The sequence below is a fragment of the Anoplopoma fimbria genome, chromosome 10, assembly GCF_027596085.1.
Source record: "Anoplopoma fimbria isolate UVic2021 breed Golden Eagle Sablefish chromosome 10, Afim_UVic_2022, whole genome shotgun sequence".
NCBI classification, from domain to species: Eukaryota; Metazoa; Chordata; class Actinopteri; order Perciformes; family Anoplopomatidae; genus Anoplopoma; species Anoplopoma fimbria.
Window position 1 is genome coordinate 2,925,614 of NC_072458.1, and position 20,547 is coordinate 2,946,160.

Consider the following 20,547-nt stretch of genomic DNA (forward strand, 5'->3'; position numbering starts at 1 on the left):
ACACACACACACACACACACACACACACACACACAAACACCAACACATAGGGATAAAGACAGCACATTAAGACACACAAATATGACTCATTTTCTTCACATCTCAAAAGGCGAGTGAAAGATTGGGCGTTTTCGGGGTGTACAAAAGCAGCGGCACAGTATGATTCAAATACCCGACCTTAGTAAATACATGACACCATATAACTACTGTACTGGCCTCAAATTCATTAGAAGTGAAGCTAGTTTCATTCTGAAAAGTGAAACATTCATCAGTATTTTCTTATGACGTGTAACATGAAGGGGTTGCTCAAGGGGACAAACTCACAGAGAATTTGAACACAAACACAAACAAGACACAGCAGCTGTCTCCTGGCTGAAAGTTGTGTGTTTGTTTGACCCATCCTATGTGGGTTTTTTGGTCTTTAAACTAGGTCATAACACCCATTTTATGCCCTGGGAATGAAAACGGGCTGCTCAGCTCTACGTTTCAGTGTCTTTTAGCACATAGTTTTGGATCTCCTGGCTCGCAATGGTACTGTTTTGGTTTAATTTAACCAGTCTCATCAACCTTGTGTCCAGCTGCAACGGGTTACTGTTTCTAGCAAACTCTAAAAGTTAGTAGCTAAAGGGACAGAATTTGGTGGAAACCATAACACATTATAAACAGTTAACATTGGATATACATTTGTTTTGTGGACAGAAACACGACTCCAGTTGAAAGCTGATGTTTCTCTGCTGGATGTTTAAAAAGGCAACTTTACTGCAATAATGATGCTAATCAGTATGATCGCTGCCCCAAGTTAACAAAAGATCAACAAATGGAGCTTTTGCTGCTTTGAGTCTACATATTACATTTTTGTTACTGTTGTTATGTAAACAGATTTGATCAGAGATTGAAAAGGATTTCCACTTGATTACAAGACTTACACGTCTTCTCAATTATAATGTTAGCTTTCTTCTTTTCCCCTGATATTTGATCCCCCAAAACACCTTGCACATATCACAGCAACATTCAAATATGGTGAAAGAGCTTATTACTGGATCGGTACAAAATCTGAAGAACTGTGTGGACAACCTGTCTGACAAACATTTGACGGCAGTGTCAACGGAGCCAACTTGTTAGATGATCATTTTATTATATCATTTCTTGTTCAAATGTAATTGAGTGGCCCTGTTAAGCAGCATTGCTTTGTGCTATAAACGCCAGTTGCAGATTCTCAGGAATACTAAGCTGAAATGCCAGTTGGGGCAACTTGTGTTTTGTTTTCTAACTGCTGTTTGGGAGTGTTAAACATTTTGATAAGGTGTAACCACAAAATATGATTAAATCTTAACTGGTTTTAAAGCTACATACTGTGAAACTACAGCCACCTGCTATTAACACCAATTATCAAAAATAACTAAATACATTTACTAAAGTACTACTTATTTCAAGGTATGTTTAATTTATGCTAGTATTTCCATTTCATGCTACTTTATACTTTGCTTCATTTCAGAGGTAAATGATGTGCTTTTTACCTCATTTATCTGACAGTTTTTGTTTCTAGTTATTGTTTCTAGTTAGACCAGGAATTAGCATTTAAAACATTTGACACATGTATAAAAAACAATAAATTATTAGAAATTAAACTGGAGACTCACTGCCTTGTGGCTTCTGATCCCTTACAAAATAAATAAATACCAGATGGTTTCTTTTAGATAACTATTTGAGTGTGTGAAATACATACAATTATCACATTTTTAACAAAATAGCTGAGATTAGAAAACCAAAAATGTGTACAAATTATTGTAGTAAAACCTCCTTTTTTCTTATTTCTCCCATTATTTTACGAGCCCCGAGATTTATTCTACCCCTATGTTGGAAACCCCTGCATTGAAGTACCTTACAGTAAATAAAGGGTAAAACTAGCAATAACCTAATAATGGCTTAGCTTATATAAGACTCATATTTCTACTTTTGATAATTACATTTTGCTTAGATACATCTGTTCTTTTATTTAAGCAGCATCTTGAATTTTTACATGTTTCTTTCATTATTTTTACTGATGGATCTGAGTATTTCTTCCACCACATGGCTAACCATATCTGTATCAAGACACAACTTTAAATAGCAGAAACATCTGCAGCTAAATTAGAAATGCCCAGATTGAGCAACACTGTTAAATGTGCCATAAGTCACCAAATCCACATAAGCACATCTTAAGCAACTATTTCTGTCCGAAAATCAAGACGAACCAGTTGCTGTTCTAGCCCTGCTCACCATGACTGCTTCTTGTAAGTTACAAAACAAGGTTTTGCTTCTATAAAATTAGTCAATAATCATTATAAATGATGAAAATTAATGTTTGAAAGAGTAATTAGGTAGACATTTTTATGTCCACTAAAATGATACCATTAGCTAAAACAAATCTATCAGAATTGTTTAATCTTTTGAATGATTATATTATTTATTATAATCATATTGTTACAGAAATCTTTTTTTGCCACATACTGACTAATAAATGAGTGTTGCAGAATGTGTGTGCGTCTGTGTCTGTGTCTGATCTCTATACCGCCCACAACGAATCTAATTGGTCTGTTCTCCAGCCAGATAAGAAGTATGCATGCTAATGTATTCAATCTGGGCGAATGGCTCTCAGAGCTGATTTCACAAGAACAATGATGATGAAAAAATGTAAATGACTACATTTACAGTAATTGGTCTGGGAAACATCGTCTGCATTGTGATGTAAATGGTTTAAATTTGGGGTTGCCTACAAAGTTGGGCAGGAGAGATGGTCATACATAGTTCCATGTCATTATCTCCCCCAACTTTACCTTTTTAGTGCAAATCAGTGGATTTTACAAGCAGCATGCAAAACAAGTTCTCGTGTAAATAATGGCTCCGGGGGAATGCCCTTCCTCTGATCTTCTGTGCATCTCTGATACAGCCTCCCAATGAAGTTATGATAATGCAGCTTGGTTACACGCCTGTAATTGGCTATTCATTGGTATAATCTGACATCAAGTCTTGTCATGTCTAAACCGTGTCCAGCATTAAGGAGAAAAAAAAGTGAAATACCAACTGTATGTCAGAGTTTGAAGAACTTTCAGACAGAGCATGTTGTTTTAAATGTCAACATCTGAAACAATATGAAAGTTAGTTAGATATAGTTCGAAATTTAAGCCAAAATAGATCCTATTAAAATAAAACAAAACAAGTAAAATAAAGAAAATTTTAAACATTTTCAAAATATGAAAAGAAATTGGTAGAAGCCAAGAATTAAAGTACACACAGTTCTACAGATTAGACATTTAAATAAAAAAGTTTAGGTTTTAAGAAATACAATGACATTTATTCAATATTGCAGGCATTTATTCAAAGTAAATTCCTTTACATAATAGGCTCATTTAAAGGCTTCACGTATGGTTATATCAGTGTTAAGTTTATAAATCATGTCAAAATTGAAAAAATATTTCTTTTTGTGTAATTTTGAGTTAATAATAATAATAGTAATAGTTGTCATTATTTTTTTTACATCTACAACAACGTGTAAATTGACATGCAGAAACTCATAATCATAATAATTCATGTAGGCTTCACGTATGGTTATATCAGTGTTAAGTTGTAAATAAATTATATACAATTTAATTGAAAAAATTTTTTGTGTAATTTTGAGTTAATAATAATAATAATAATAATAATAATAATAATTATTGTCATTATTTTTTTTACATCTACAACAACATGTAAATTGACATGCAGAAACTCATAATCATAATAATTCATGTAGGCTTCATGTATGGTTATATCAGTGTTAAGTTGTAAATAAATTATATACAATTTAATTGAAAAAAATTACACATCTTTAAATTTTAATTCATGTGTAATAAGTTGTAAATAAATTATATACAATTTAATTGATTTTTTGTGTAATTTTGAGTTAATAATAATAATAATAATAATAATAATAATAATAGTTGTCATTTTTTTTTTACATCTACAACAACGTGTAAATTGACATGCAGAAACTCACAATCATAATAATTATTTTTGCTGTGAAATTAATTAAAGATATACCCTGAGATGATGATGATGATGATGATGATGATGATGATGATGATGATGATGATGATGATGATGATGATGATGTTGCTCTGCAGACTTTCCCATATTGTAACATTTCAAAAACACCCCAAATCTTTGCCATCAGGCCTGCAGACTCACAGACGACCACCCGAGCAGAGGAGCCCCCCAACAACCCCCCCAACCCACCGGGCCTTGAACCTGACCCCTCAGGACCATCCAGGCCAGGCTTGACACATTGTTGCCCTGCAGGAGTTCCTCAATGTCCTGAAGGGAGATAGATGGTGTGAGTCCGATGAGGGGGTGTGTGTGGGACGACCATGAATGGCAACAGCACCGAGGAGGCCGAGGGAGAGCAAAAAGGAGGCGGTTTGCCTTTGTAGTCGAGGAGGAATGCGGAAATGTCCTCTCTCCGTGTCAAACCTCTCTGAAGGGGGTCAGGACACATTCAGCCGGCGTGGGAAAGCCGGGCCAGAGACGGAGAGAGCTGCATGGAAGCCTATCCGGGGATGTGTGGCAGGGGAGAAAAAACAGCAGAAGAAAGAAAGAAAGGAGAAAATCCAAAGAAGAGCGTGTTTTTTTTTTTTTTGGGGAGGGCTGTATCACGATTTTGCCTTTGTCCTATGACCCCCCCCCATCCTGCACACACACACAAAGTTGCAGTGAGAGTGGGTGTGAGTGAGTTTTCGTACAGCCCTCCTCCTCCACCTCCTCCACCTCCTCCTCCTCCCTCCTCTGAGTGTCTCTGCCCGGCCTGGTGCAGTGTGAGGGATGGGGGATTAGAGCCTACACCCTCCGACTACCTGTGTGGCCCCCGCATGGAGGACAGAGGACAGGGATGCGTTTGATGCAGGACCTTTTACCCGAGAAACGAATGCCTCCTCAGCATTGTCTCGGACATGCCGAAGTCACAACATATACCAAGGTAAACACCGAAAGTGGGGGATATTTATACAGAATTGTATGCAAAAAAAAAAAAAAAAAAAATGTATTTTACGAGGCTATAAATGTGTCTTTTAAAACATTTAAGGAACTGCAAAAGCGCAATTCCCCCGACTTGCCAGAAGTTAAAATTGGCCCCATTTGAGTCAATTAAATTAGAAAAAATTAGAGGAATCCATGTAAGCTGATACAAAACATGCTGTAAACCCTGCTGATGCATTGTTTTACACACTTAGACATGTTTGGGGTGTGAAATGTGAGCTTTGCAGTGTTTTAAGTGGACTGTTGCTGGAGGAAGTCCAGACAATGCAGCCACGTGCTCCACAAGCTGCTGTCGCCTCAAACAGAAACCATTAGAACCAGTCAGAAAGGGCTTCAAGCTGGTTTGTTTGGGACCTGAACACAGCCTGAACACAGCCTGGACACAGCCTGACACTTTAAGGTCTGTGCTCTCTGTTTGTGTGTTCTCTTTAAATGCTTTACTTTGCTTTAACACAGTCAGACAGCCCACAGGATCTAACTCCAGCTGCATGTGGGTCGAATCTCTGAATGCATGGTTGATTATTTAGTGCAATCATAAGATTAGAGAGAAAAAGAGGCTTAATTTGAATTATTATTTTGTTTTTTACATGACTTGTGTTAGTGTGTTAGTGGTAGGAGGACATGAGCTGCTGTGTAATAGGAGGAGGAGGAGGAGGAGGAGGAGTGGAAGTCGGGACGCAACGGGGCTCTTGTGTTGATAGTCGGAATAAAACATCATGACAGTCCTGTTATTGCCTACCTGGAGCACAGTTTGACCAACTCTGACAAAGATGGTGTCTTCCTCCATCTGTGTCTCCCTGTCATCTAGGCATTGCATGTGCCACCTTTTTTCTGTGAATATGCCTTTGTGAGAAACCCTCTGGCTCGTCACCCTCGCCGGGATTCCCCGCAATAGTTTCAACGAGAGACGAGAACAAAACAAAAAAAAGCAACAAACCCAACCAATCTGCAAACATGGACAAAGACAGTACTGGTACTCAATATGAACCTGTGGCCGAGATTGGAGAAGGAGCTTATGGGAAAGTGTACAAGGCGAGGGATCTGAAGAACGGGGGACGCTTTGTAGCCCTGAAGAGAGTCCGAGTACAGACTGAGGAGGAAGGGATGCCTCTCTCCACCATCCGGGAGGTGGCGGTACTGAGGCAGCTGGAGGCCTTCGAGCACCCCAATGTTGTCAGGTAAGTGAGGGGGAGAGGTGGGGAGTCCTGTGTGTGTGGGTGTGTGTGAGATGGAACACCATGTGATATAAAGTTTAAGAGTATAATTCAAAGAAACACACTTCTTCCTTTTGATGGTCTCTGGTGGCAACCATGCTGCCTCAGAAGCCTGTTTTAAGGCCTGCACTCATACTTACTGTTTTTGTACCAGAAGTCCATTTCAGGTAAGTGAGGGGGAGAGGTGGAGAGTCCTGTGTGTGTGTGTGTGTGTGTGTGTGGGTGTGTGTGTGTGTGTGTGTGTGTGTGTGTGTGTGTGTGTGTGTGTGTGTGTGTGTGTGTGTGTGTGTGTGTGTGTGGGTGTGAGATGGAACACCATGTGGTATAAAGTTTAAGAGTATAATTCAAAGAAACATACTTCTTCCTTTTGATGGTTGCTGCCTCATAAGCCTGTTTTAAGGCCTGCACTCATACTTACTGTTTTTGTACCAGAAGTCCATTTCTTTCATTTTTTTTTTCTGCTGTCAATATAAAAATGTAGGTTGCATAACAACTAGCCGCTTGCAGCCACTTTTAGTGCACACCTGTCAAACTTTCTTCATTTGAAATGGTCTGTGTAGTGTGAGTGACGTGTCCAGTTTGAAACTACGCCTCTTATTCATCACTTTTGGTCGGCTCCAATTACATTGATCCACCTCATGGACTTTCCTCTAAATAAGTGTAACTCGGCTTACTTTTAGAAGTATCTCAGCTCGGTAACATCCTTTCAAACGTGGCTTTCCTCCCCCTTGCCCCATTAGAAAAGGCATTGGGTTGGCACAGTGCACCTTTGCATACTTGTAATATATAAATGCTTGGAAAAGAGATCAGGTTATCAATGAGACTATGTGTTTACAAAAAGGATTTACCAAAAATCTAAATTTAGTTTGATCAAGTAGAATAGTGTTTTAGTTAGTGAGTGCTCTGGACTTTTGACAGGACAGATGAGTATTGACCGACATACATCAAATTTGTGAGGTTTTAAAGTATCTGTGATTACATTTTCACTTTATGGTTGACATATAAACTAGGGCTGAAAATGATTGTTTTCACAATTGATTACCTGTCTGTTATTTGCTTAATTAAACACAAAAGATATTCAGGTTCTTATGAGAAAAGACAAAACATTTATATTTTATAATCCCATTTGAAAGCTGCAACAAGTGAATTTGTATTGTATTGTTAGCAAATGTTTATCGATTAATCGACAAATCATTTCAGCTCTAGAGCAGGCGCTGATTTTAGAATATTTTATTGCAATAAGCTCCCAAAATCAGTAATGAATCTTCAAATATTCTAAGTGGCAGTGTCATTTTCTAGAGACTTATTGCGATACCAGTATTGTTAACCTCTGATACACCCGAAAATGCTGGATTGGGTATCAGCGAGTACTTTAGTCAATGTACATTACATTACAGTCATTTAGCAGACGCTTTCATCCAAAGCGACTTACAATAAGTGTATTCAACATAGGTATTCAAGAGAACTACTAGTCACCAGAAGTCATAAGTGCATCTCCTTTCTTAAACAAGCATCTAAAAGCATAAACCAGAGCAAAAGTATAGTGCAGAAGCAAATTAATACCAATACAATAAGTGCAATTGTATCAATGCACACATCTAGTATCTGGTTATTATATTGTTTATCAGAACATATACGATAACAGGAATAATACATTTTTTAAACTTTAAAAGTTACTTACAGCCCAGTTTGGAGTTGTACTTCTCTCTGCTCTGCACACAGAGGTCATTTTCTTTCAGTTTCTAATTAATTGTTCACTGCGAGGTCACTAGTCAGATACTGCGTAATATGTTGGCACTAGCCAATGTCTGACCTTGGTACTTTTTTTTATTATAGAATATTGAGTGCTTTGGGATTGAAGGGGAAGCTCTAAATGGACTTTTTTTAGAAGCTTGGCTAGTGCCCTTGTGCCTCTAACAATAATTCTCCAGCGTATAAATGAATAATAGAGGATAATGGTTATGGTTTTCTCTTAATCGGATCACAATGGGTTTTGTTCTCACTGGAAAAAGAATGCGTCAGTGGATATAAAGTTCTCTTAGGTCAGTTTTATTTAGTTGGTGAACACACTTTGTGCTGCTGTGGAAGCATGAGTTTAAATAATATGCAGCAGCTTTTGTTGCAATACTTTGGTTCAAGAGTGCAAACTGTCGTCTCTTTGGGCCGCACTATCCTCCAGTTTAGCCAACCAGCATAGCAAAGCAGCTCAGGCCAGGAAGGGTGCATTGTGGGACTTCTGTGTGACTCCAGGCAACCCCTGGATGTTTGTAATGAGGCCCATTATTCATTCCATATGTTCAGTGTCTGCTGAGAGCCCCCATTGTAGGCCAACAATCGAGCTGTGAGGGGCGTTTAACCCCAGCGCTTCAAGAGGGAGGGCGCCATCTATTCTGTGACATCATGCTCGGTACTAATACCTTGAATGAATCGCCTCTCACTCACCACACTGACTCCAGCTATTCCAAGTCCACTGATTACAAGGGGGTTGGCGAGGACGCATGATGCCTCGTTGGATAGGAATGAAAGAGTTTCCGGAGAGATTGAGTCATTTCTACCCATGCTCTGATTTTAAACGGCTTATGCAGATTCGCTAGTTTGAATTATAGCAACTGAAAATATATCAAAATATTGATGTGACACTGAGTAAGATCACTATGAATTGATATTTTCAGCAATAATCAAACTCTTAGATGTCAATATTAGCTTGAATCTCATCTTTGCATTTTGGGGTCAGGTAAAGCTTGTATCTTAATTGTACCCTCAATCAGTTGACATTGCTTAAAGCTTTGTCGGACACTTTTTAAGGTTATCACCATTTAAAAAAGTTTGAGCATAATTTATTAAATATCGTCCGTTGGGCCAATAAATATATTGTATATGTATTCAAAGTAATGGGAGCCGATGCCATCGCTTTAATGTTTTGTAACCTACAAATTTAAACCGACTTTACAAATCATGTTTATCCTTTTAATTGGCTCACTCACACTCACTTAAGGATAATATACTTTAAAGGTGATGTGATTACTTTGTAACCCATCACCGAACGTCTGACGTAGATCCATCATGGCTCCCTTCGTCCCCGTGTTGTTGTGATGGAAGATGCTTCCTCTGCAGATACAGCCAGCCTCACTCTCGCCTTCCCATCGAGCATCAGGAGTTGTCATAGTGCCGATTCAGGAATGCCGCTTGTGGTCCCCAAGCTCTTTGAAGAGGACATACTGGATAGCTTTTTTTCAGCTTTTCACCAAAGCCCGCCTTGGCAGGTCTGCTGGCATAATCTGGATTCTTGGCCTTAGTTTGTTGCCTAGTAAAACACAGCCACAAACTCTGGTGTTTGGGGCTTTATGGTCTTGAATCTTTACAAGCTTTGCAAAGTTAGTTTTCAGGGTAACCTGACACAATGTTATCAGCCTGTCTTGCAGCACATGATAATCCTGCCCTCCAAGTATGTGCATTTTCTCTCGTAATTTCCTGTAAAATAAAACACCCAGGAGCCGAGAGTCCAGAGTTATTGATTTAATATCCTAGAATGGATGATCAATCTCCTGATCAACCGCAAAGATGTGTACAACTCTCAGCTGTTCAGGTTTCATGGGATGGTTTAAAATTTTCCATAAAAAGAATAATGCAAGATTGTTGTTTTTTTGCTGCATCATAAGACTCTCTTCTCATTTTGACTTGCCATAGCAGGAAACACACAGGCGTAACTAATAACATTAACGAGGGCACCATTACATTAACGTGTTCCAGTAAGTCATAAGTCATTTTTAATATCATTAGTTACACCTGTGTTTGACATATCTATTGCTCTGTATGACATCACTTCCTATTTGCTTTAAAGTACACTAAATGTACTTTCCTTTATTATATTTTTAGTGCATGTCAAAGCTTTACACAGAGGAACCCAAACAGTTTTGTCCATAAAACTGTGCTACATGGTACTAAAAGGGCAATGTAATGCTTTAACTTTGCTAAATGTGTAGATGACTGTCACACAACAGTGCACCTTTCATTGGGTAAATTATTGTTGAAGGAAAGGGTGAATAAGTGAACAATGGAATTAATTGAAAAATAAAGAACATGCAGGCAAAGTCGCCATATTAACAAAGAGAAATGAACTCTTATTAGTTGTAGTCAGCAGCTGTGCAGCATGCTGAGCACAACAAACCCCATTTAATCAATTGTATTGATCTCCTCCACCTGTTCCTCTTGTTCCAGGTTGTTTGATGTGTGTACGGTCTCTCGGAATGACCGAGAAACCAAGCTCACCCTGGTCTTTGAGCACGTGGATCAGGACCTGACCACCTACCTGGAGAAGGCCCCTGACCCTGGAGTACCACCTGAGACCATCAAGGTAACGATTACTGTTGTTATCTTGAATTGCTCTGTAAGACAGATACTAATTGCCGTCTTTAAAGGTGTAAGTGACTTCTATTTGCTTCACTATTGAAGCATCGGTGGGGAATACATTTAGAAACATGTGAGAAGTCAATTTGAACCATTATTCACAGTATTTTAAATATATATAGGAACTTGTCTGCTAATACTCTGTGGCTTAAACTGTGCAGGACCACAGTATGAGTGAGTGATTTTTCTTGGCCAGAGACACAGAGGACAGAGAGTGCAGTTCCCTCCGTCATCAGAGGTACCGGAGCATTTTGAAAGGCAGCACATGTGGCAGATGGGCTCTAAATTAGAGACTCCCGGCCTTCTCTATTTTCACTCTGCCCTGTCTCCCTCCAAGTTTACAGTGCATTACAGATGGAGACGGAGAAAAGTGTGTGTGAGAAACTGGATTTTAAAAACGTCTCTTTGTGTTTAAAAAGAACAGGAGTGCTCAATTTGATGCCAACAATTGTTCTTCCCCCTCTGTATCAACAGTTCAAGTGAACAGATTCAAACTCCCCATTGCTATCACATTCTCCGATTCATTAAACAAATCCACCGAGTGTCCATTTCCACTTTACCAAAAGGTCGGAAATGGATGTGGCGCCAAGTCCTTTCCTCTTTCCCACACTAAAAATCTCTTCTTCATGTTTCACCCCAAGGTCTGTAAATGTATTGTGTACACTCTTATATACTGTATATCCCTATATTTGGAGCGAGAGAGAGTCCTCAGAGTTTAAAGTGTCACATTTGAAACAGAGAAGTTGTGGAAGCTTGAGTAACTGTTTGTTTTTCACCCCAGGGCGGGCTTAATGTGTGAAAGTTTTGTGTCGAGCTGTAATGTTGGTGCGATGCTGTGCGAGTCAGGTAGATCACACCCAAGGCTTTATGGTACTCTAGTTTCTATGGATGTCTCTTGGTGTGGTGGTGCTTGTGTTGATCAGGATGTTCGGCTCCAAATATTTTGCTTCAACTGCAATACTTAAGCACCGCTTTACATGAAAACCTCCCGATTTAAAATGATTATTCATTTGTTGTTAATTGGTAAGTTGACAAAAAATGTATCTGCAACTAATAGATTAATTGTTTGTCATTTTCCAAGCATTTATCATGTGGGGATTTGCTGCGTAATTTATTTCATGAATATCTTTGACTTTATGCTGTTGGACTCAAAGAATACAAATATATTGCCTTGAGGTCGTGACTGATTTCTGATTTGTTAAAGACAAAACTATTGAGCCAACAATTAATATTGGATGGAACTGTTAGTTGTAGCCATTACGTTGTTCAAAAGGTATGGATTTGATATTCATTCTTTGGCTTAAATGATAAGCTGATTAATAAATTATTCATGACACGTGGCGGGTTGAAATCATTTCTCAAATGGGGATAACGGCGCATACTTTTCGACGGTCTCTTCTTAAAAGCATTCATGGTGTTGCATTTTAATTTACATACATTAAAAGTGACGGTAGTAGAAGTTCAGAAGTAAAAAAGACATAAAAAGGGGATGGATGGGTGAAACGATTTTGCCACAACCACGGTTATATGAGGTCTTAATTTCATATCCGTGAAAATGTAAAAAGCGGCAGTATCCATGGTGTCCTGTTTTCTGCATTGTTGCCCAGTCAAGTTGTTTGTGCGAGTGCAGTGAAACACGTTTGTTTCGTGAGTTTGTTTGAATAGCTGTAAAAATGTCAGCGAAAACCGACATTCCAGCCTTATGTCCGCCAAAATGTGCAGAATGTCATCTTCTTTTTTTTTTTACTGACGATCATTGGCCTATATTCATTAAAAGTATGTCATCTGGTGATCGGCATTATCAGAAAGTAACAATTCTATCGTTGGAAAAAGTTTGGGTGAGGAGGTTTCCGACTATGTTCAACCATCCAACAAGCACTTTTGAAGCATACGGACCCCTTAAGGTGCCCCTCCTTCTCTTGCTTTCTCCTAACATTCATACAGCTGGAGTCTCGAGGGGACAAAAGGACAATGTTGGAGTGACAAGATGACACAGGCACCATCCCCTGTTATTTCTAGGACAGTGGGCACTGCACAGTAACCCCCCAATTGCGCCCCCTCCTTCCTAGCAACTTCATTTCCCCCCTGGCTATACCAGATGAAACCAGATAGTGGATCCCAGTCCAGCAATCCCAGATTCACCACACCTGTGCCCATCTCATTAATTCTAACCTATTATAGAGCGTCCCCCTTAGAAAAACCAAAGAAAAACCTTCACCCTGAAAAGAACAGGCATACTTTTCCTCAAAAACAATCTACCCCCTGCATCAGACAACCCCACCCTGCCCCAGCCTGTCCATTTAAGCCCCTCCACCACCCACTCAGCCTTACTCAGACTCGAGACCCACCACATGGTCATTGATGAAAGCGGTCCTCCTCCAGGAATCAAATGAGCTGGAAGGACATCAAGGAGCCTGGCTGCCCCAGCCTCAGCGCTCCCTTAGCCGGGGCCAGCGCTTGGGGTCTCCCCCACCCTCCTCCGCCCGCCATCGTCCAAGCTTCCACAACTCTATTCTCTGGGCCCATAAAGGGGGAGGTTAATGAAGCATGGGGAGGGAATTACACTAACGCTAACCGGCAGATGTCCCATATTGTGCCTAGCTACAATAAACAATATGGCTGCCTCTGGTGCATTTGCATTAGAAAAGGAGGCGCACTCAGAAAGCCATGTTTTGACTGCTTCTTGCAGAGGGCTGACTACTTTTTTCTGGATCCTCCTGCTTTTTTAGGGTCAGAGCTGTTGCCTTTTTGTGTGATTTTTAAAAAAAATAAATATTTTTGTTTTGTTTCCTCCTGGCCAAGTTGTTTGTAAATTGTTCTGTCAGTTGAAGACGGTTTTGTGTTGAGCAAGTCTTGTGAGTCTGCTGAAATCAACTTGTGTGAATGGATCACTCACCGTAGCTGTCCGCACCACATGTGGTCTTAAACCTTTTGGTAGTGTGCTAATTTGGCACTTCAAATTTTTCAAACTTGGTACTCCCCTATTTGCAATGCAGCAAGTTATGCCATTTGAACATATTTGAATATTTTTCATTACTCAGCTGTGAGGGTAATAGTACCAGCAGAGAAGGTGGTGGTGGTGCTCGGGGCCAAGATTGTTTGTGTGTTTGTCCAAGAGTCACACTTCTGAGATAATTAGTGTTTACTAGGAAATGCTGCTGAAAGGAAGCACGGTGAAATGGCTATTTAAAGCGTAGAGGAACGGATGGAGGGGAGGGGGGGGGCATGCTATTGTGTCACACCCCCACACACACACACACACACACACACACACACACACACACACACACACACACACACACACACACACACAAAATAACCAACTGCCTGCCTTTCTCCTATGGCCCTGTCTGCCTGCTGCCCTCCTCTCTGGGTCACGGCTGGATGGAGATGTAGAAAGGAAGGTCTGTTTATGCATCCTGCCTGCCCTTGGTCAGAGGGCACACACACATGTGCATGCTTACACACTGACTGACACACACACACACACACACACATACACATTGAGGCACCCTTACACAGTCTGAGGTGACTACACACAAATGGAAATCTAGATACACACATATTATGCTAACACAGACCCAGGGGGACATCAAGTTTGTGCGCATAAAAACACACAAACACATCACTCCCCATCTCCACAGCATTGTGTGGGGCGTCCTGTCTCCTCCTCTGTGGCCGGCCCAGCAGCCAGCCCCACGCCGTTTGCTAATGTTTTCTGCTTGAGTGTGCAGACCCCTTTGACTCACTCACCAGCTGGAGGGCCAGTGAATAGAGCGGCGGGCTTAGGTCCATGTCACTTGTGAGGTCTTGGCGGAGGCTTTTGCTGGTGTGTGTCGGGGGCAAATGTGTGTGGGTGTGTATAGGAGGGTGTGTGAGTGTTGTGGGGCATGTACAGTCCAGGATGCAACACACACACATCTCCACATTGTCTCCTGTGATTTTCTAACAGAGTGAACGATTGGGACTTACTTTTTTACCTACATAAACATCATATTTATTCATTTGTATCTGTTATTAATCTTAAATAACTCTCCCTAGACTCAATTTTTTCAATCAATCCAAATAAAAGCTCAGCCAAAACCACCTAGCCACAATCCATTGTAAAGACTTGTTATTTGTTTACACGTGCAGGACCTGTTTGAGAGTATTTCGGTTTGAAAAGAACAAGCCCAAGCTGGTTTTGCTGTAGTTTTCCTGTGTTACTTTTGCTAATGTGTCGTGGAAGCAGTGCCTGTGACCATTTTCTGAGGTCAGCTTTTTGGGCATAAAAAAAAAAAAAAAGAGCGCGAGTGCCAATTAACTTGAGCAGGACAGCTGCTGAGAAACAGAGATCCATGGTTGTACAGAACGGGGCCTCTATTGTGTGTGTGTGTGTGTGTGTGTGTGTGTGTGTGTGTGTGTGTGTGTGTGTGTGTGTGTGTGTGTGTGTGTGTGTGTGTGTGTGTGTGTGTGTGTGTGTGTGTGTGTGTGTGTGTGTGTGTGTGTGTGTGTGTGTGTGTGTGTGTGTGTGTGTGTGTGTGTGTGTGTGTGATCAAACATCTGCCACAGTCGACAAGAAAAGACACATGCCTCCTCTAGTTAACTCCCTCCGTACCACAATGTCTCAGCCTTTGTGCTTAACTTCTCACTGTGGGGTTTTGTCATTCAGGCCTTTTGTTGCCTGGTTTGACAGGGGAATGAATTAAAATGTTACATGTAGTGGTGTGGGGTCATATAGCCATCTGTCTTAGCCATTTTGAAGGACAATTAAGGCTGATTTATTTTGGAAATCAAATTCATTAGGTGAGATTAATCAAACCGAGCCACATATGAATAATGTAACCATGTATTCTGTACTGAAGGTCTCACTCTTCTTTATTTTAGCTTCAGTATATCAATTCTGTGTCCTTGTCATGTTTACAAAAATCAACTCCCACACTCACTCTTTGTTCTTTCTGTCTTGTTGTCTTATAGGATATGATGTACCAGCTGCTCCAGGGGCTGGACTTCCTGCACTCGCACCGAGTTGTTCACCGCGACCTGAAGCCCCAGAATATCCTGGTCACCAGCGGAGGACAGATCAAACTGGCGGACTTTGGTCTGGCCCGGATCTACAGCTTCCAGATGGCGCTCACCTCTGTGGTGAGTTATGTTGTTCATATCTCTGAAGCGGTCAGGGCTCATCCAATAGATCCTTTCAACAGAGTGCCTCCAAATACACACCACCAAACACTGCAAGCCCATAGCTTCACCGTTGCTAGAGACCCAAGAGTCACAGGATGTTTTAACTGGGTCATAGACACAAATAGACTTGATCTACAAAATCAAGTCTATTTGATCTACAAAAAAAAAAACACACGCAAAGAAAATATCAGCATAAACAAGTGAGAATAACAACAACTGATAAAGAAACTTTATGTACTCGTATCACCCTTGTTTTTTTCCTTTCGCTTAATTTTTTCCCCTCCCATTATCAACAAGTTGCTTCTTCTTTTACATACGTATACTGAATAACTGACCAATACAATTTCAGTTCTAGGATCTTTTTAAAAAGTCTCTAGAGTCAATCTAGTGTGCGTGCACACTTGCAAGTGGGCATTTCTTTGCACATTTATATTTTTGCCCTACTCAAACTCGTCATTCTCATCAGGATACACACACACTCACACACACACACACACACACACACACACACACACACACACACACACACACACACACACACACACACACACACACACACACACACCGGCTTGAACAACCCTCCCATCTCCAGAGAGTTAGATAAAAAGCGTCTAATGTGATGTAGCGGGCACTGACAGGGCATCAGCGGGTAGCGCTGCAGCTCTGAGCCAAATGATAGGGTTTCTCTGTGTAAAGTGAGAGGCGAGGGCCCCTGTGGTCGGTCTCAGGAATCCCTCTGTGGCTGTTGCAGACAGGGATGGGACAGATGAGGAGAGACAGACACCCCTCCCTTTCCACTGTCGGTACTTTGATGTCCGACTGTTGAGCTCTGGGCTCTGATGACCAGATAAAATAGAGAGGGAGACTGAAAGGAGTCTTTGGAAGAGGGACAGATGAGACTTTTTAGATTAAGGTAGCCAGCAACAGTAGCTCAGTGCGTTGTTACAAATCTGTATTTACCAGGAGAAGGTTTTCTCACATTCAAACAGATATATGTGTGAATGCTTTAAGCTCCTTTGCTAATCACCCCGACCAGTCTGGACCCATCAGGTTAATTTGGATATATTTGTTTGAATATTGTCAGTTTTTTTAAAAATTTATTCCAGTTTTTGTCTGTTTTGTTTATTTTTCTCTATGTAGGCCTAGTCGGTTTCCAAATAGTGTATGACTTGTGTTTGTTTCATTTTGGAGGTGTCAAGCTGCTTAACGCAGAGCGACGTATCCTCACAGAGATATGAATGACTTGACATTACCATGGACAGACATAGCTTTTTGTCTGATACAAAATAATGAGTAAAATACACAGTAAATCAGTGCTACTGACTCACCAGAGTGATGGGAAGGGAGGATGAGGGTTGTAGGAGAAGGTTTTATTATTTTTATTATGCCTAGTTAGCGAAGCTCATGGGAACTTAAGTCAGGCTCATCCAGTAGTGATGCATCTGCCCATCTAAAGTAAATATAAACATCCTTTGGGAAAGAATGCAGTGTTGTTGTGTGTCCATTCTGCTCTCAGCATCAGATGAACGCACAACAAGAGATGAGCAGGACACATATAGGTGCTCCTGCCTCCTAGAGCTGACGTATATATTGTATTTATTGGTACACAAGGGAAAGTAGGTATTATATTATAATATTATAATTATGGTAGCTATGTTATGCTTATTTTTGTTACACTCACAACAAGAACATTAGATCCCATTTGTAGATCTAAGGAAAGAAAGCCAAACAACACATCACAGAGAATGCAAAGCTTTTTTAGTCTCTAAAGCGCATTATTGTCAATTAGAATGACTTATTTGTTGTAAATGGAACTGAATTAGATTTTTTTTTTTTTTTTATGTAATGATGGGGTTATTGATAACAAGTTAACAGGAGCTCTCATTATTAAGACAGCCGTTATTAAATGTGATGTATTCAACATTCAGAGCAATAATATTGCACTAAAGAACTATTATCTATGTAGAGCTTTAATGGAGTTATGTCTTCCTGAGAATAGAACAGTCGCTCCCCCTCTGTGTGTGTTGTCATTCGAGTTTTCTTTGCTTTAAGGACATAGCCGGGCTAGTCGAGCATGCTTTTAGGGCATTTTAGCGCACCACACAGGTTAACTCCCAGCCGCTGCTCTGCACTGCTCGCATACGGCGGTTACAGCTGATAACGCCATCCTGGAGGCGTTGCACCCTCAGGTAAACACTGTTGGCTCTGTCAGCACTGTTAGCGCTGTTTGGATTGTTAGCTAAGAGCTGCTGGATCGCCGTCACCATGTTGAGAGCTGTTGAGAGGCAATCTTAATGCTACCAATGTCGTATCTTGCACCTTAATATAAATATAAAACATAAATGTCTGTGTAAGAAATGTCAGGACAGATTGTTGCGAATGGTTGAGTTTCAAAGTTTTGTAATGTGTGATTAGTCCAGTCCCTAAACTGTAATTTCTCTGTATTATTATCAAGGGTAATTTTTTATGATTCAGATCAAACTAGTCAGTATTTCCTCCAGTTGATTTCTACAGTTTATCATTCAGATTGATGATGATACACGGTTAACTATCAAAGAGGAAGACGTGTCTAACCATAGAATTTACATAGTGTTACACAATATTCAGTGTGTGTGTGGTTTCACTGGAGGTTTTGTTTTTATGTAGATGTTATACTTAATTTATGACTAAGCGGGGACGCTTTCTATCCAGGGTTGACTACTTATCGTGGGAATTCACCTTTTATAGAAATGAACGACGATTATCAAGTCCCCGAAACTACTCATGCACACACAGGGGCACTTAACATAAATGTGTTTCGTGCACCCACTCACACGCTCATTTCCTTTCTGTGCTACACAAATTGTGCCACAGAAAATGAGATGGAGGTTGTTACTATGTTTGTGTTTGTGTGTATGTGTGAGTGTGAGTGTGTGTGTGTGAGTGTGTGTCTTATTGCACGCATGCGCTGGAGTGTAATGCTGCAAAGGAAGCACAGGATCTTTGGTTCTAGATGAATTATCCTGTCTGGAATCCCCCTATCAGTCCAACACACACACACACACACACACACGATCTCCATTCATCCATTCAGTGTTTCCTCTTGCTAATAAAAGCAGATAATCTACACTGTATGCAGCGCACATGTACACCAACACACACAGCGTTTAAGAGGATCTTCCTCTTTACCCAACAGAGCAGCAGTTGCTTATTTAGTCACCTAATGCCACCGTTACTGGCAGGCAGATGGGCTTTGGAGAACTGCAGTTGCTTAAGCGAACAAGACACTTCTCTCTCACTTTCAAAGTGATTCATTTAGCACTTTGAGAATGACAAGATGGCTGAAGTGTGCATTTGCATAAAGTTGTCAAAAACAGTCCCTTGCTCCTCTTAGTTCTTTCCCCCAGTGTCACTAACTGAAAGTAACCCTCTTGTACTTTTTGCTGATGATTTACCAGCGTTGCTTGAACTTCTCTTTTCGTGATGAATTTGCTTTTCTCACCTAGCAACACGACTGGTTGTAAATATATCATTGACCAAAAAATGTGGTTTTTGTGTGTGTATAAAAAATGTGTCTGCGCGATGGAGTCCGGGTGCATTTGCACATGCATGGTTGCGTGTGTCTGATGGCCCCATCGCCATCACCCACCTACCATGTTGCACATATTTTACCCTCCCAGAAAGGGAGAGAGAGCGGGAGAGAGGCAGGGAGAGACCACCCATTGGGTTGGTACTGGGGTCCAGATTAGGCCGCCCCTGGCAGTCCCTGGAGATCCATTGCTTTGTTGATGGTTTTTTAATGACCCCAGTCTGGCTACAGGCTCATTGTGCTGCCTTGAGTGACAGGCAGATGGGAAAAGCTGATGGGTTAATCTGACATTCCTAAAAAGAGTGGATAGAGGGGGCTTCTTTTTTTTTTTTTTTCGTCCATCTCATTGAGATCCCATTTCTGCCAAAGCGCTTTAGGGAAAACGGTTTCTTTTGATGTTTGAATTTGGAATAAGTGCAGAAACATACAGCCCAAGAGTGCAGTGATACTGAGATGCCATGTAATACAGTGGTAAAACATGACTTATTGACTAACTACATTTTTTTTTATTTGTGAGCGTTTGATTAAAGACCCTGCTTTATATATAAATATAGAAGGAAATCTTTCATCATCTGACTTAGAGCCATTTCTAAAACATTCTTAGGCTAAAAGTAGCGTCCTTACTTTAAAACTCAAGCTGATTTTCATCATCGTCTCATCGTATTCATGGAAAAAAAGGATGTTGACCAGCATATTTCGTCTGAGATTTCGTAAACAAAAATAACACTGTTTAAGTAAGGATAAGAATCCAATCATTTCACCAATGGATTGTTATACCTCTTACTTACATCTTGGAAAAAATCTGTTTGCAGCGATGCTGAACTAAGAATATCTACGCTGTTTGTCAGCGTTAGTCATTTAACCAAAATGCACTCTGTACACTTAAATCTAATTGAATCCTCCTCTCCTGTGTATCAATTAATATTGAATTTCACATTCACTGACACAGTGAATAGATAGACAATGTCATTCATGAAACCATAATTAGCTAGGTACTTTTACCTTCATCTACACCTCCTAGTGGTAAAATAAGATCCTTTTGTGTATACGGCTTCCCTAGAAGCGACATAGGAGTAGACATTAGGTCTGACTTCCAGTAACCGGATTATCTTTTTGAATTTTTGAGCTTTTGAGCAGGTATAA

The 20,547-nt window shown here is 40.4% G+C and overlaps 1 protein-coding gene across 1 annotated transcript in view; it reads left to right on the forward strand.

The window, feature by feature from the left end:
- The first annotated feature begins 4,381 nt into the window (after positions 1–4,381).
- Positions 4,382–20,547, forward strand: part of cdk6 (cyclin-dependent kinase 6) — a 34,944-nt gene continuing 18,778 nt past the window's right edge. Inside the window, exons 1-4 of the mRNA XM_054605427.1 lie at positions 4,382–4,990; positions 5,858–6,227; positions 10,482–10,617; positions 15,627–15,794. Coding sequence (XP_054461402.1) covers positions 6,004–6,227; positions 10,482–10,617; positions 15,627–15,794 — 528 coding nt within the window. The 5' untranslated portion in view covers positions 4,382–4,990; positions 5,858–6,003. The remainder of the gene's footprint in view (positions 4,991–5,857; positions 6,228–10,481; positions 10,618–15,626; positions 15,795–20,547) is intronic.